We start from the raw sequence: 12,664 nt of genomic DNA, 5'->3' as shown, positions 1-12,664 counted from the left end.
AGTGAAATGTGTCCTAAAGTGTCAGTGAAATGCGTCATAGTGCCACTACAGTGAGTGAGATGAAGTAAAGTGAAAGACTATTATCAGTACCAATGTGGAGCTTATGTAGGGCCTATACATATGTAGGTTGTATTGTAAATTTAGGTTCACTTGGTAATTAGGTTATTTTATGTATTATTATTAATTGTAATTATTGTGTTCAATTGTATTGTGTATTCTTATTGTATTGTGTATATAATTGTATTGTGTATTGTATAATTTTATTTGTATTGTATAATTGTATTGTGTATTGTAATTTTATTGTGTATTGTTTATATTGTGTATACCAGTGCCACCGGGTGCTTGCCCACTTGCAGTGTAAATAAACACATTCACGATATATCAAGTAATAAATTTGATCCCATACTGTTAATAAATAAAGCATTTAGTTCTGAATAAATTCAATAGCATGATCTGCAATTTTGAAGTTTCATTATTCATAATTTCTACAGCTATTTTCAAAATAATGCAAGCCCGTGAATATATTGCACGAGCGAAGGCCATGTCATCGAATTATTAGGCTACATTCAAATGTTGAGCAAACAAACAAACAAATAAATAAATAAATAAATAAATAAATATAAAATAAGTTAATAAGTAAATAATTATGCTTTCATTAGTCAACATTTTTATTAGTAAAATATTGCTAATAAATACCAATCGAATTTTCATCGGTACCTAGATATACTTCTCGTGTTATTACCTACCACGTACCAGTCCACCAGTTAAATGTACGAATCTGTTTAATTTCAACCAACAATAGTCATGTCACAACATAGCGTGAAGAGTAAGCATTGTCATTAATTATTATTTCAGGGGGTTATTCTTTGTACCTCGAAAAGGAAGCAATTCAACGTTTTGTTCGAGATATGTCAAAGAATAATCCCCCAAAATTAATGATATTACTTACGGTTCACTCAGTTTACACGATTTTACTTTACCACATTAATTGTCCTATCGAAGATGGTTCGCAATTGTTTTTTCTAGACAAGCAATTTAGAATTCCATGACCTCCTTGCCCTTAATAATAATTTGACACAAACAAACAAATTGGAGTCGTTATTACGAATTCTGAATTGTAATAAATTATGGGATTCAATAAATAACAATTAATGAAGGAAACTTCTTACATACAGTCACTAGTTAAAAATAACAACAAAATTAACGAATAAAATTCATGACCGATATCTCAGGAAGAGACAAGGTCAGCCAACCGCCAGCTGGTCTCAATTCACATGACTCAGAACAGGTTAGCGATCACCCAATCTGAATGGAGGTATCGTGTAGTTGGCACGACCATATCCTCCAGCCTGGTTTCCAAAACCGGATTTCGCTACCTATCGTAGTCCCCCAAATTCATCGCGATGCTGAGTGGATGCCGATCTAGAAATGTCATGAGAAAATTTGTTTTCCTTGACTACTCGAATCAACTATCATTCCGCAACACGATTTTTAAGCATGATGTCTTAGACTACTACGACGCTATGGAGCGGGATAGTTAAAGTACCTAGTTCATTATAAGTTATTACTGTATAACCGCAAATATAATTAAGTCTAACTTTGATCTTCCAACAACCATAAATTTACAGCATATTACTTTCGGAGAACTGTAAGTGAATCTTATCTTGTCGAGAATGCAGTTTGGGAGACCGAAGCCCGAAGGGCCGAGGATTCCAAGCATTCGAGATCAGATGAGTGACAGTTTGCGGTTATTGCAGTGGTTGCCAAACACCAGGAAATTGTGACGTAATAGAAATTCAACCTGCACGCCGCTATTGCAGGGAGAGGGGTGGAGTGGGTATCTCCTCAGGTAATGCAGTGAATGACAGTGCACTGTGACCAAAAAACAAAAACAATATAATATTCTTATACTTATTAACTACACACACTTTCTCCGTGTTAACTTTTTATCCTGCTATTCATTATTTTTGAGTTTTTAATAAAATAAAATATATTTTCTTATTTATCGCAAAAAGAACGTGTACTTTACATCAGCAGATATTTGAAATTAGAAAAAAACCAAAGTTAAAAAAGCAACCCCAACTATAACAAAAATAACTAATAAAACAAAAATAATAAATAAACCAAAAACTTCCTTAAACATAAATACTGTCTATAGAATAAATCTACATTCAAAGATTCTAAATCCATTGCACTTATTTGCCAAAATAGTAAAAATTAGTTAATAATACATACATACATACATACATACATACATACATACATACATACATACATACATACATACATACATACATACATGTCCACACCTTTGGAGTAACGGTTAGCGCGTCTGGCCGCGAAACCAGGTGGCTCGTGTTCGATTCTCGATCGGGGCAAGTTACCTGGTTGAGGTTTTTTCCAGTATTTCCTCTCATCCCAATATGAGCAAATGCTAGGTAACTTTCGATGCTGGACCCCGGACTCATTTGACCGGCATTATCACCTTCATCTCATTCAGACGCTAAATAACATAAGCGTCGTAAAAATAACTTAATTCATACATACATAAGTGTTCTGCCCATGGACAGTCTTTCATTGCAAAGTTAGCATTCTCTAATCTTTCCTATTTTCTGCCTTTCTCATAGTCTCCGCATCTGATAAACGTAATATATTTTTTTGTACATGACATAATTTTCAAGATATTAGAATCAACTTTCTTTTTCTAAATGCACACCAACTATATTTTGTATTGCAAATATTGCGTTGCCTCTAATAACAACTGACTACTTTACTGTCTGTTTGAATGTCACCGGTAAGAAGAAACATAAGCAATGTCTGACCAAGGATCTAACAGAGGGAGAACAATACTGGTTTGAGTTATGCGTCAATTAAATCACAATCACAATGTGCTGTACATTTTAATACTATGGAAATGTTGCACATAGTGAAGGAGACATAAAAGTAGTGTACAATAAATAATAAACAATTATTCTAAAAAAAATCTCCGGTGTGCAATCACATTTCTCGCCAATGTATCATCGTTCAATACAGAACTGAAGAATAAGGGTTGTATTGGGTAGTGTACAGTACTGTGGGGTGTTCGATCTTCAATTACATCAACATTATTAAGTAGACATATAGAAGTATGCGTCAGACATTGTTTATGTTTACTCTTATGTTTAGAGACATTCAGTCTCTAAAGTAATCAGTTGTTATTAGACTGAGCTAACGCAACGTTTGCAATACAATACATAGATGGTTTATATATAGAAAAAGAAAGTTGACTCTAATATCTTGAAAACTATTTCATGTACAAAAAATACATTACATGAATCATTTGAATCATTATGTCCCCTTAGATGTAATTTAACTTGTAATAATGTCGATTTGTGTATATCTGAAATATTTCACACGCTATTGGAGGTGAAAGAGTTAAGTGGGCCACTCTGCATATCACAAATATTTAAATTTTCAAATAATGCGTGTCCCTTATGTCTTTGTTTGTTTAAGATATTGCTATATAAATTCATTACAATTTATTTACTTCTGATGATTATACTGTGCATGGCGTATCTCAGGCACTTATAACATAAATTGTATCATTTTATGTTATCGTGATTTCCCCTAGAACTACAGTCCCTTCTTTATTGCAACACTTTCTACATCCCTGCCTGAACGCTGAAGAGTCGTACAGTTATATGAAGGGTTCAGAGCCATAGTGGGCCAAGCGCCATATTTTAAAAACGGAGAAAACAATGGTTAAAATTAAGTGAATACCATAACTTCACGAAACATATAGCAAGAAATATGCATATTAAAACTAAATGATATGTCAATCTTCATTAAACTCTCTTATTCAGTAACTTTAACCTTTCTTTTCTCCTTTTTTTAATAAATGGCGTTTGGCCCAATATGGCTCTGAACCCTTCAATTTCGTCCTTCAAGAACGAATACATTCAAAAATCATAAGTTGCCATGCTGATTTCGTGACACTGCTTTCTTACAGGTTGAAATGTTTAGAACATAAATTAAAAAATAATATCTGCTTACCTGGATTAAGAAGGAATAAACCAAATAATGCAACAATACAGAGCTTAACCAAATCCATTTTCAATGTCTATTAAGATCTATAGGTTGCAGAGTCCTACAATGCACAAATATGTTTTACAAGCCATAATGATGTTTTGCGTTACTTCTGCATTTCAACTGTCTGTTGCGACGTCAGAGTGGTGATGACTAAGTCTTATCGGTGTTCCGCTTCACAAACTGAAAGTGGCCTTTACTTCTCTATCGCAAAAATGTTACGTATCTTTGCTATTGTTTGCTAAAGTTAAGCTTTGAAGTACAACATGGCTTACACGTTGAAATGCACCATAATATTCTCTTCTATTTCAAATTCTGCGCACCTCAAACCCAAGTTATCTGTCGTCTCTCTTGTGTATTTATACTCCAACCATAACCTAAATACTCGATCTCAGATCATCGATACATTGAATATACCTCATCATAACACTTCCCGATACTCTTCATCATTCACCGTTTCAATTTCTCGTCATTGGAACTCCCTACCTCATATCTTAAGGGGCTGTCAGACATTTACTAATATTTCAAAACCCGGTTGTCAGCTAGACTGCTGAGCATTCTTAAAATATAATTTTTCTGATATATGATTTTTATTTTTAATATATAAATTTTCTTTATTAGTTTAATAATTACTTCGATCTATATTACTGTAATTCATAAAATTATATTTGACTAAACTCCTACGCCTCCGCTTCCGTCCGCCTCCGTCATCGTCATCATCATCGTCATTGTTATTGTTAATTGTATATTGTTCCTGTATTTCTGTCATTTTTATATTTGCTATTGTTCTTATACTGGTTGAGTGGAAGAGAAGGATTTATGGCTTTAAGTCTGCCAGTTGAAATAAAAAAAATAAAAAATAAATAAATAAATATAAATAAATAAATAAACAAATAAAGAAACAAAGAAACAAACAAACAAAGAAACAAACAAACAAACAAAAAATAAATAAATGAATAAATAAATAAATAAATAAATAATGGAACACTCTTTACAGTTTGTGAAAGTAGTTTAAAAATCCTGCCCTTAGTAATTTTATCACATAAAACATTTATGTAACTTTCGGTTTCCATAATTTCTGCCCATATCTACATATCAGCTGGTGTTCAATTTTTTCTGAATATTCGTTTTCGCCAACTATCCACATTATTCCGATATCCCTAGACAACCATCCTATCGTCGCTGGATAATCTCTTTGTCTGAATGATTATCACCACACCTTCAGCTTATCGCCATTGCATCGAAGTTTGCTTCAGAATTAGATGACCAGTATACCACGATCTCATAGCCCGGAAAATCCTTGTTCTATTGAATCCGGCCGTGAAGCCTACATGTTAAGATTGTAGGGATGTCTCAGGGGAACTGGAGCACCGGGAGAAACTCCAGTTTTGCCTGCACGACGAACACGATACAAGTTATAATTTCTGAGTAGAGCGGGATTTGAACTGCTCCTCCTGACCTAGCACCCCAGGACTGATCCATCCATCGCTATAGCTTTCAGTTAAACTTGTTTTATTAGCAACAAGAAACAAACAGAATCTGTCCTTTCTCTCTCCTTAAACTTCAATGTATGAAAAATTGTTTTATTCATTCATTCATTCATTCATTCATTCATTCATTCATTCATTCATTCATTCATTTATTTATTTATTTATTTATTTATTTATTTATTTATTCATGTATTTATTTATTCTGGAAGAGTTAAGTCCATGAGGTCTTCTCTTCCACACTACCAGAAGTGAAATACACAATTAAACAATATCAAAAATAGTAATATTAATAGTTAGGCATACATTTAAATATAAAATCATGTACTTTAACTAGCTTACAAACTCTCTTCAAATTACATAACAGGTTACCCTATCCAAAAATTGAGTCGGTGTCGGGTGGAGTTCCTGGATAGCTCAGTCGGTAGAGCTTTGGTGCGTTCAGCCAAAGGTCCCGGGATCGATACCCAGCCCGGAACAATTTTTCCCTTGAAATTATTGAAGTCTGCTTCACAGGGCTCTTTACCTGAAAGCTAGATTTGGATATTTAAACGGAGATTTAATTCAGGGGCAGTGTTCCTGCATGTTGTATGTCATTGTCCGAACTATGAAGAATTTCATCTCTATAATCCATGCCTCATTTCATGTATCATCTGAGGCTGAAATAAGTGAAATGCTGAAATATGTAGGCTATAGTTCGTTGTAAATACATATGTTTATATTTCATTGTAATCGTTTCTTAAGTAGTTTATTTTACGACGCTTTATCAACATCTCAGGTTATTTAGCGTCTGAATAAGTTGAATGTGATAATGTCGGTGAAATGAATCCGGGGTCCAGCACCGAAAGTTACCCGTCATTTGCTCATATTGGGTTGAGGGAAAACCCCGGAAAGAACCTCAACCAGGTAACTTTCCTCGACCAGGAATCGAACCCGGGCCACCTGGTTTCGAGGCCAGACGCGCTAACCGTTACTCCACAGATGTGGACCATTGTAATCGTTATTTTTACTTACAGTATTATGTGTAGTTTTTACCTCTGATTGATGTTCTGGCTGATATGTAATCAGCAGACATCGGATTCTAGGGCAAATGTCTATTTTGTTTCTTTAGGAGAAAAGTAAAAATAATTATTAATATTTGTGTTTCATGGAAATTGAAAGGTATTCAAAGAGTTTTATAGTGCCCTAAAATGCTCTAAAACGGTTATTAGAGCCTAATTTGTTAATATTCGCCTAAAAATGCCTAACTCACTGTAAAGTTTCGCATTTTACTCTTACTTTTTATAATTTATACATGCATTCACTGCGAAAGTTAACGCATTTAAAAAGTGGAAAGTTTGCTTCACACCGGCCATGAAACCATTGATAAAGGAAACAAAATATTTTGAATCTCACGACACTCGCAATAGATTTCACCGAATTTAACATGTTTGGAGGCATAAATGCCAACAAAGAACCAACCTTAGTTTTGAAGCAGGCAACAATCACATGTGCTGCTACCGATTCAGAGATATACTATACTATAAAAATGACTGTTTTCGGTCTGAAACCGATTAGCTGTACTGCCCTTCAGAGTGTCATAAAATCACAATTTTTGGAGAAAGAGTGTTTTTGAAATATGTATGAAAAGTCGTAAAACTGCGAATTAGTAGGGTAAACCGTTACAAAATATTTAAAAGAATGGCCCTCCTAGTGTTTACACTACCAGGAAATGCAACAATAAGTGGAACTTTGTATTTTTGTCCAATTGAATCTCAATAACAACGGTTCATTTGAATGCTCGTTAACAGTTGCTCTTTCCCTCACCTTATTTGTGTTGAGAAGTTTTGAGCGGTAGGACGTTTTCCTGTGAAGTTTAACGCGATAATGCGGAAAAATATAAGTGCAAAATCTACATTGATCCGGCAATGGCTAACAGAATATTCAGAATTCACTTATGATGGAAAAATAATATTCTGCAAGATTTGTAGCAAACAGGTATGTAACAATAGTTGAAATATATAAATTCTATTAATTTTAATGAGTAGGCCTATAATATTTATACATTGACTGAGCTATCCTGAGGTATAATTCTTTTTAAGACCACTACACTTTAACCTTTTAAATTCCGATAGTTAAAGTATTTGCAGGTCATTAAAATTTTGATTGTTCGAACCCACTAACTTTGTGATAGAAATACGGCAATACAACAATTAGGATTTTATTTTAATTCAGTTTACTTTACATTTTTAGATTTCGCAAGAAAAGAAGTGCCACCTAAAGCAGCATGCGCAAGGAGCGGCTCATAAGGCTAAAGCTCAGCAGAAAAATCAACTGCAACAAACTTTACTAACACAGCCTACTTCATCCAACCTCAGCAGCAATTTCTATGCTGATTTAACCAGAGCGTTTGTTGCTGCTAACATTCCCTGGAATGCAATTGAAAATCCGGTTTTAAGACAGTTTTTACAAAAATACTGCAAACAAAATATCCCATCTGAGTCGACCCTAAGAAAAAATTACTTAGACAGAATATACAATGAAACTTTAGCTTCCATTCGGGAGGATATAGGTGATTCTTACATATGGGTCTCTGTGGATGAAACCTCAGATCCTATGAATAGGTATATAGCAAATATGGTAGTAGGAAAACTTAGTCCTGATGGACCTTCGATTCCACACCTCGTATGTGTTAAGGAACTTTCGAAAGTGAATAGCCAAGCCATTGCTTATTTTGTAAATAAAGGCCTACAGTCTTTATACTCAGGTAATATAGACGATTGTAAAGTTCTGTTGTTTTGTACTGATGCTGCCTCATACATGGTTGCTGCAGCTCCACTTCTTAAAACATTTTATCCTAACCTCACGCATGTAACCTGTCTAGCACATGGCCTTCACAGGGTTTCTGAAACAATTCGGAATGAATTTCCTCTTGTCAGTTCGTTTATTTCTAACACAAAAAAATGTTTTTGTAAAGCCCCATCCAGGATTTCAATATTCCGAGAGAACTTTCCAGATATCCCACTCCCACCTCAGCCGGTTGTTACACGATGGGGAACCTGGATTCAGTCAGTGGTTTATTATTCTAAGTATTTTAAAGAAGTTGTCACAGTTATTGATAAATTACCTGAAACTGATAGTGCAGCGTGTGTGGAAGCAGTGAAAGATTGTCTGAATGACTCACGAGTGAAAAACGATATTGCCTACATAACATCAAACTTTTCTTTCATACCTGCAAGCATTGAACAATTAGAACGTGAAAAACAATCTCTTTGTAGCCAAATAGCAATAGTAAAGGAAGCTCAAGTGAACATACATTCTGCTTTGGGCGAAAGTGGGAAAAAAGTTAAAAATAAGTGGGACAACGTATTAAATAAGAATGTAGGATTTTCATTGTTGGAAAAAGTATCAAGAGTGATATCGGGGGAAAGTGTAAATGTTCCAGTAAGTATTGATGTTTCTATTGTACCTAATTAAAAATTTGCGCCTCTCACATCAGTTTCGGTTGAAAGAAGTTTTTCTGCTTTCAAAATGATTCTCAGTGACAAAAGGCAAAGGTTAACTGTGGAGAATTTAGAAAAAATTCTGGTGGTGTACTGTGCAGATAATTATAATAAAGTCTGAGCATGGAACTGAATTTCAATAACTTAAAATGAGTAATCTTGATATCAATAATCATTATTTCATTAGTTTCAATATATTAAATTTGTGCAGCTCTGTTTATAAATATAATATAGTATTCTTTTTTAATGTTTAAACATACTTTTTTGTGCGTATTTTAGTGTATAACTAAACATTTCAGTGAAAGAAATAAGTATGATACCTTGATGTGCCTAAAATGCCTATTTTCATTAAAATAGAGCCTAATTTTACAAATTTTGAGCTTACTTTAGGCGCCTAAAACTGCAATTTTTAGTGCCTAAAAATCCGATGTCTAGTAATCAGGCAATACATCTCACTTGACGATATGTGTCAGAGGAAGAACAATTGAGCGGCCCAGTAGGAAAGGAGCTGATGCCACATTTCTCTTGATTTTTAGTTTCTCCGATAATCCGACAGATTTTGCCATCTAGGACCTCTTTTATGAACTTTCAGTCTTGTGGTATTTATCTACCGGATATGGTAAACATTTATAAATGCCTCTTCTTCACTTGAAGAGAGAGAATCTCAGTGGAATAAATGTTTCTTCTGAAAAACAGAACATGAGACAGATAAGAAAATACTGCTGACGAAGAAATGGAAACAGTTGGAAGTGTCTGAGATCAGGAGCATAGACAGGACTAACGGAAGAAATGAAAGAGAAGGCATGATAAGAACGAGCAAAGGAACGAAGCAACTATCAGATATAAGTGACTGTGAGGACAGAATAGTTAGGGCTTTTGAGATGTTATTAAATGGCGAAATGGAGGAGAAAATGGTGAGGAAGAAGAGTGCTCAAAATGAGTGCAAGAAAGTCAGGAGTGACAAAAGTGATGGAATAGGAATAGAGAAGAAATTGTTAAGTGTAAGAAGATAGTATAAGAGTGTAATAAGATAGACTTATAAACAATGAATAAAAGAGAATTAAAGTGAAAAAAAAAACATGTGAAAAAATGATATGTGGAAGAGAGACAAATTGTAAGTACGTGAGTTAGATATTTTATGTGATTCTGTGTTGTGGGTTAGGAGGAGTATCAGGGGTACTATAAATGTATAAGTATTATAGAAATAAATTTACGGTAAGATGTAATAAAAGAGGCAATTATTTGAAAACTTTTTACATGAACGATGACTGCGATCCATTTAACACTATTACAGAATAACTAGTACCGCTCACAATACTTCCACAATCAGAACTAATCGCCAAATTGTTCATTTCTTGTCCAAGGATACAACAGCCACCATATGACCTACCCTCCGTGCAGCTGCATAATAGGGGTAATAAAACAATAAACCATCGCTAAGGGTAACACTCATTTATCCCACAAAAGTGAAAATAGGCTTCAAATAGTTCCTTAAAAGAACGGAAATTATATATAATTGTGTAAAAGACTTACACTACGTTAAAGAAAAGAACCTCTCTCAAAGTGGTAGGATTTTAACACATTTTTATACGATTCACTACTAAAAATATAAGTTTCTGAAAAATGTGACGTGTAAGCACTTTTTCAATGCCATAGATCTATTCGTAATCAGGACATACAAATTACATAAAAATAGTTATTCTTGTCCATGTTATGAAAACCTTGTTGAGTAGTGTAATTCGCCTCAGCGTCCAAAGCCAGGAGAACAGAAAAGGCTGTTAAAAGCCTCCATCGCACAACATCTACGAGTATGTTTGATATTTACGAATTTTCACATCCTAGCATTCAAAATAGCCCGCTGCGTATGAACGGTACACTCAACGCGGGAGTCAGCAGCGACTTGCTCAGCATCAAGTTTCCTGGCCAGCAATGAAACAAGCACTGTCTGAACAGGTTTAAGGCTGGTATTCATAGTCGACACTTTCGATTAAAGTGTCCTTTGGAAGATGCAAAGTATCACTTTTCCGTTGCATAGTCGACACTTTGGTGCAAAGGAACACTTTGGATGAAAGTGTACTTACGACCACACTTTGAGCCGAAAGTGTCACTTTGTAGAAAAATGGCGGACGTCTTCGAGGTTGTCGAATTATTTATTAGAACCTGCGGAAGAGGTGGCACAATTAGTGAACAATGTACGAAAGCGCTACATTAGGGATAGGCCTAAAGACAATCCCGTGGAATTTTATAATGATATAGAATTTAAAAAAAATGGTTCCGATTTGATAAAAAAAACTGTTATTGAGATTGCTAATCTTTTCGATGACCGGTTGACAAAAACGAATAACAGTGGTTTCCCAGTGACTCCAATAATACGGTTATTGACTGCATTAAAATTCTATTCGAAATCATTCTACCAACCATCAAGTGCTTCGTATCACTGAAAAAATTGCACAGGGCTTTGAAAACAAAGAACAGACTGCAGTTGCATTTCTTGACTTCACTCAAGCATTTGATCGAGTTTGGCATAAAGGTCTTCGGTACAAATTACACAAGTCCGGCGTTCCAGACTACCTATGCAACATAATGACTAGTTTCTTGTCAAATCACACATTCTCAGTCAGAGTGGGTTGTACTCACTCCTCTGTTAGACCCATTAGTGCTGGCGTTCCACAAGGCTCTATCTTAGGTCCGATATTATTCAATGTATATACCTCAGACATTCCTGCAACACCAACTGCACAAATTGCTATGTATGCAGACGATACAGCTATTTATGCAACCCATCGCAACATTAACATAGCCTCAAATCACCTTCAGGAAGCCTTAAACATCATATGCCCTTGGATTGAAAATTGGCGCATCGCACTGAACTACAATAAATGCGAAGCAATGATATTTACTTTGTGTCGTCCTGCTAATCCTCCATGCATAAATCTTTCAACCAACGTGATACCGTGGAAACCAAAGGATGAAGGTGTAAAATATCTTGGAGTGCACTTAGATCGCCGTCTGTCATGGAAACATCACATCAACAACAAACTTAAATTGGCCTACTCAAGACTCGCTAAATTATATCCTCTCCTCAACAAAAAATCATCTCTAAAGCTACAAAATTGCATGCTACTTTACACATCTCTATTACGACCTCTACTGCTTTATGCCTGTCCTGTCTGGGGAGGAGCTGCAATAAGTGAAATTAAATACATCCAGTCATTTCAAAATAAAGTCCTACGAATTTCACTCAATTCTCCTTGGTTTGTCCGTAACAGCCAACTACACAGAGAAACTGGTATTGACACAATCAAACAGTTTATTCATTCACAAGCTAAGAAGTTCTATGACAACCTAGAAAATTACTTATTAACAATTATTGTTGTTCATTGAGGAGCCCAATCTAGGCTGCCCTCAATTCAGTGTCATATATTGTATTTATAATTTTTAGAAATGATCTGTATAGCGCTAAATGCGCTGATCGATCAATAAATTGTAAAAAAAAAAAAATCTATGCTATAGGTATGTATCATACCTTAATATCCGTAATATTATAGTTTAGGTATTTCTATAGTAATATTCGTATATTTATAACCTCAATTCGATGAAGTGATATGTAAGTACATATTCCTATATAAC

At 34.8% G+C, this 12,664-nt stretch overlaps 1 protein-coding gene across 1 annotated transcript in view; it reads right to left on the bottom strand.

Annotated features, from left to right (window-relative positions):
• Positions 1-4,224, bottom strand: part of LOC138711827 (uncharacterized) — a 66,938-nt gene extending 62,714 nt beyond the window's left edge. Inside the window, exon 1 of the mRNA XM_069843087.1 lies at positions 4,033-4,224. Coding sequence (XP_069699188.1) covers positions 4,033-4,090 — 58 coding nt within the window. The 5' untranslated portion in view covers positions 4,091-4,224. The remainder of the gene's footprint in view (positions 1-4,032) is intronic.
• Between the last annotated feature and the right edge of the window lie 8,440 nt (positions 4,225-12,664).

This window comes from Periplaneta americana, chromosome 13 (assembly GCF_040183065.1).
Source record: "Periplaneta americana isolate PAMFEO1 chromosome 13, P.americana_PAMFEO1_priV1, whole genome shotgun sequence".
In the NCBI taxonomy this organism is placed as follows: domain Eukaryota; kingdom Metazoa; phylum Arthropoda; class Insecta; order Blattodea; family Blattidae; genus Periplaneta; species Periplaneta americana.
The sequence above is the reverse complement of the archived record's forward strand: the minus strand, read 5'-3'. Positions and strand labels throughout refer to the sequence as shown.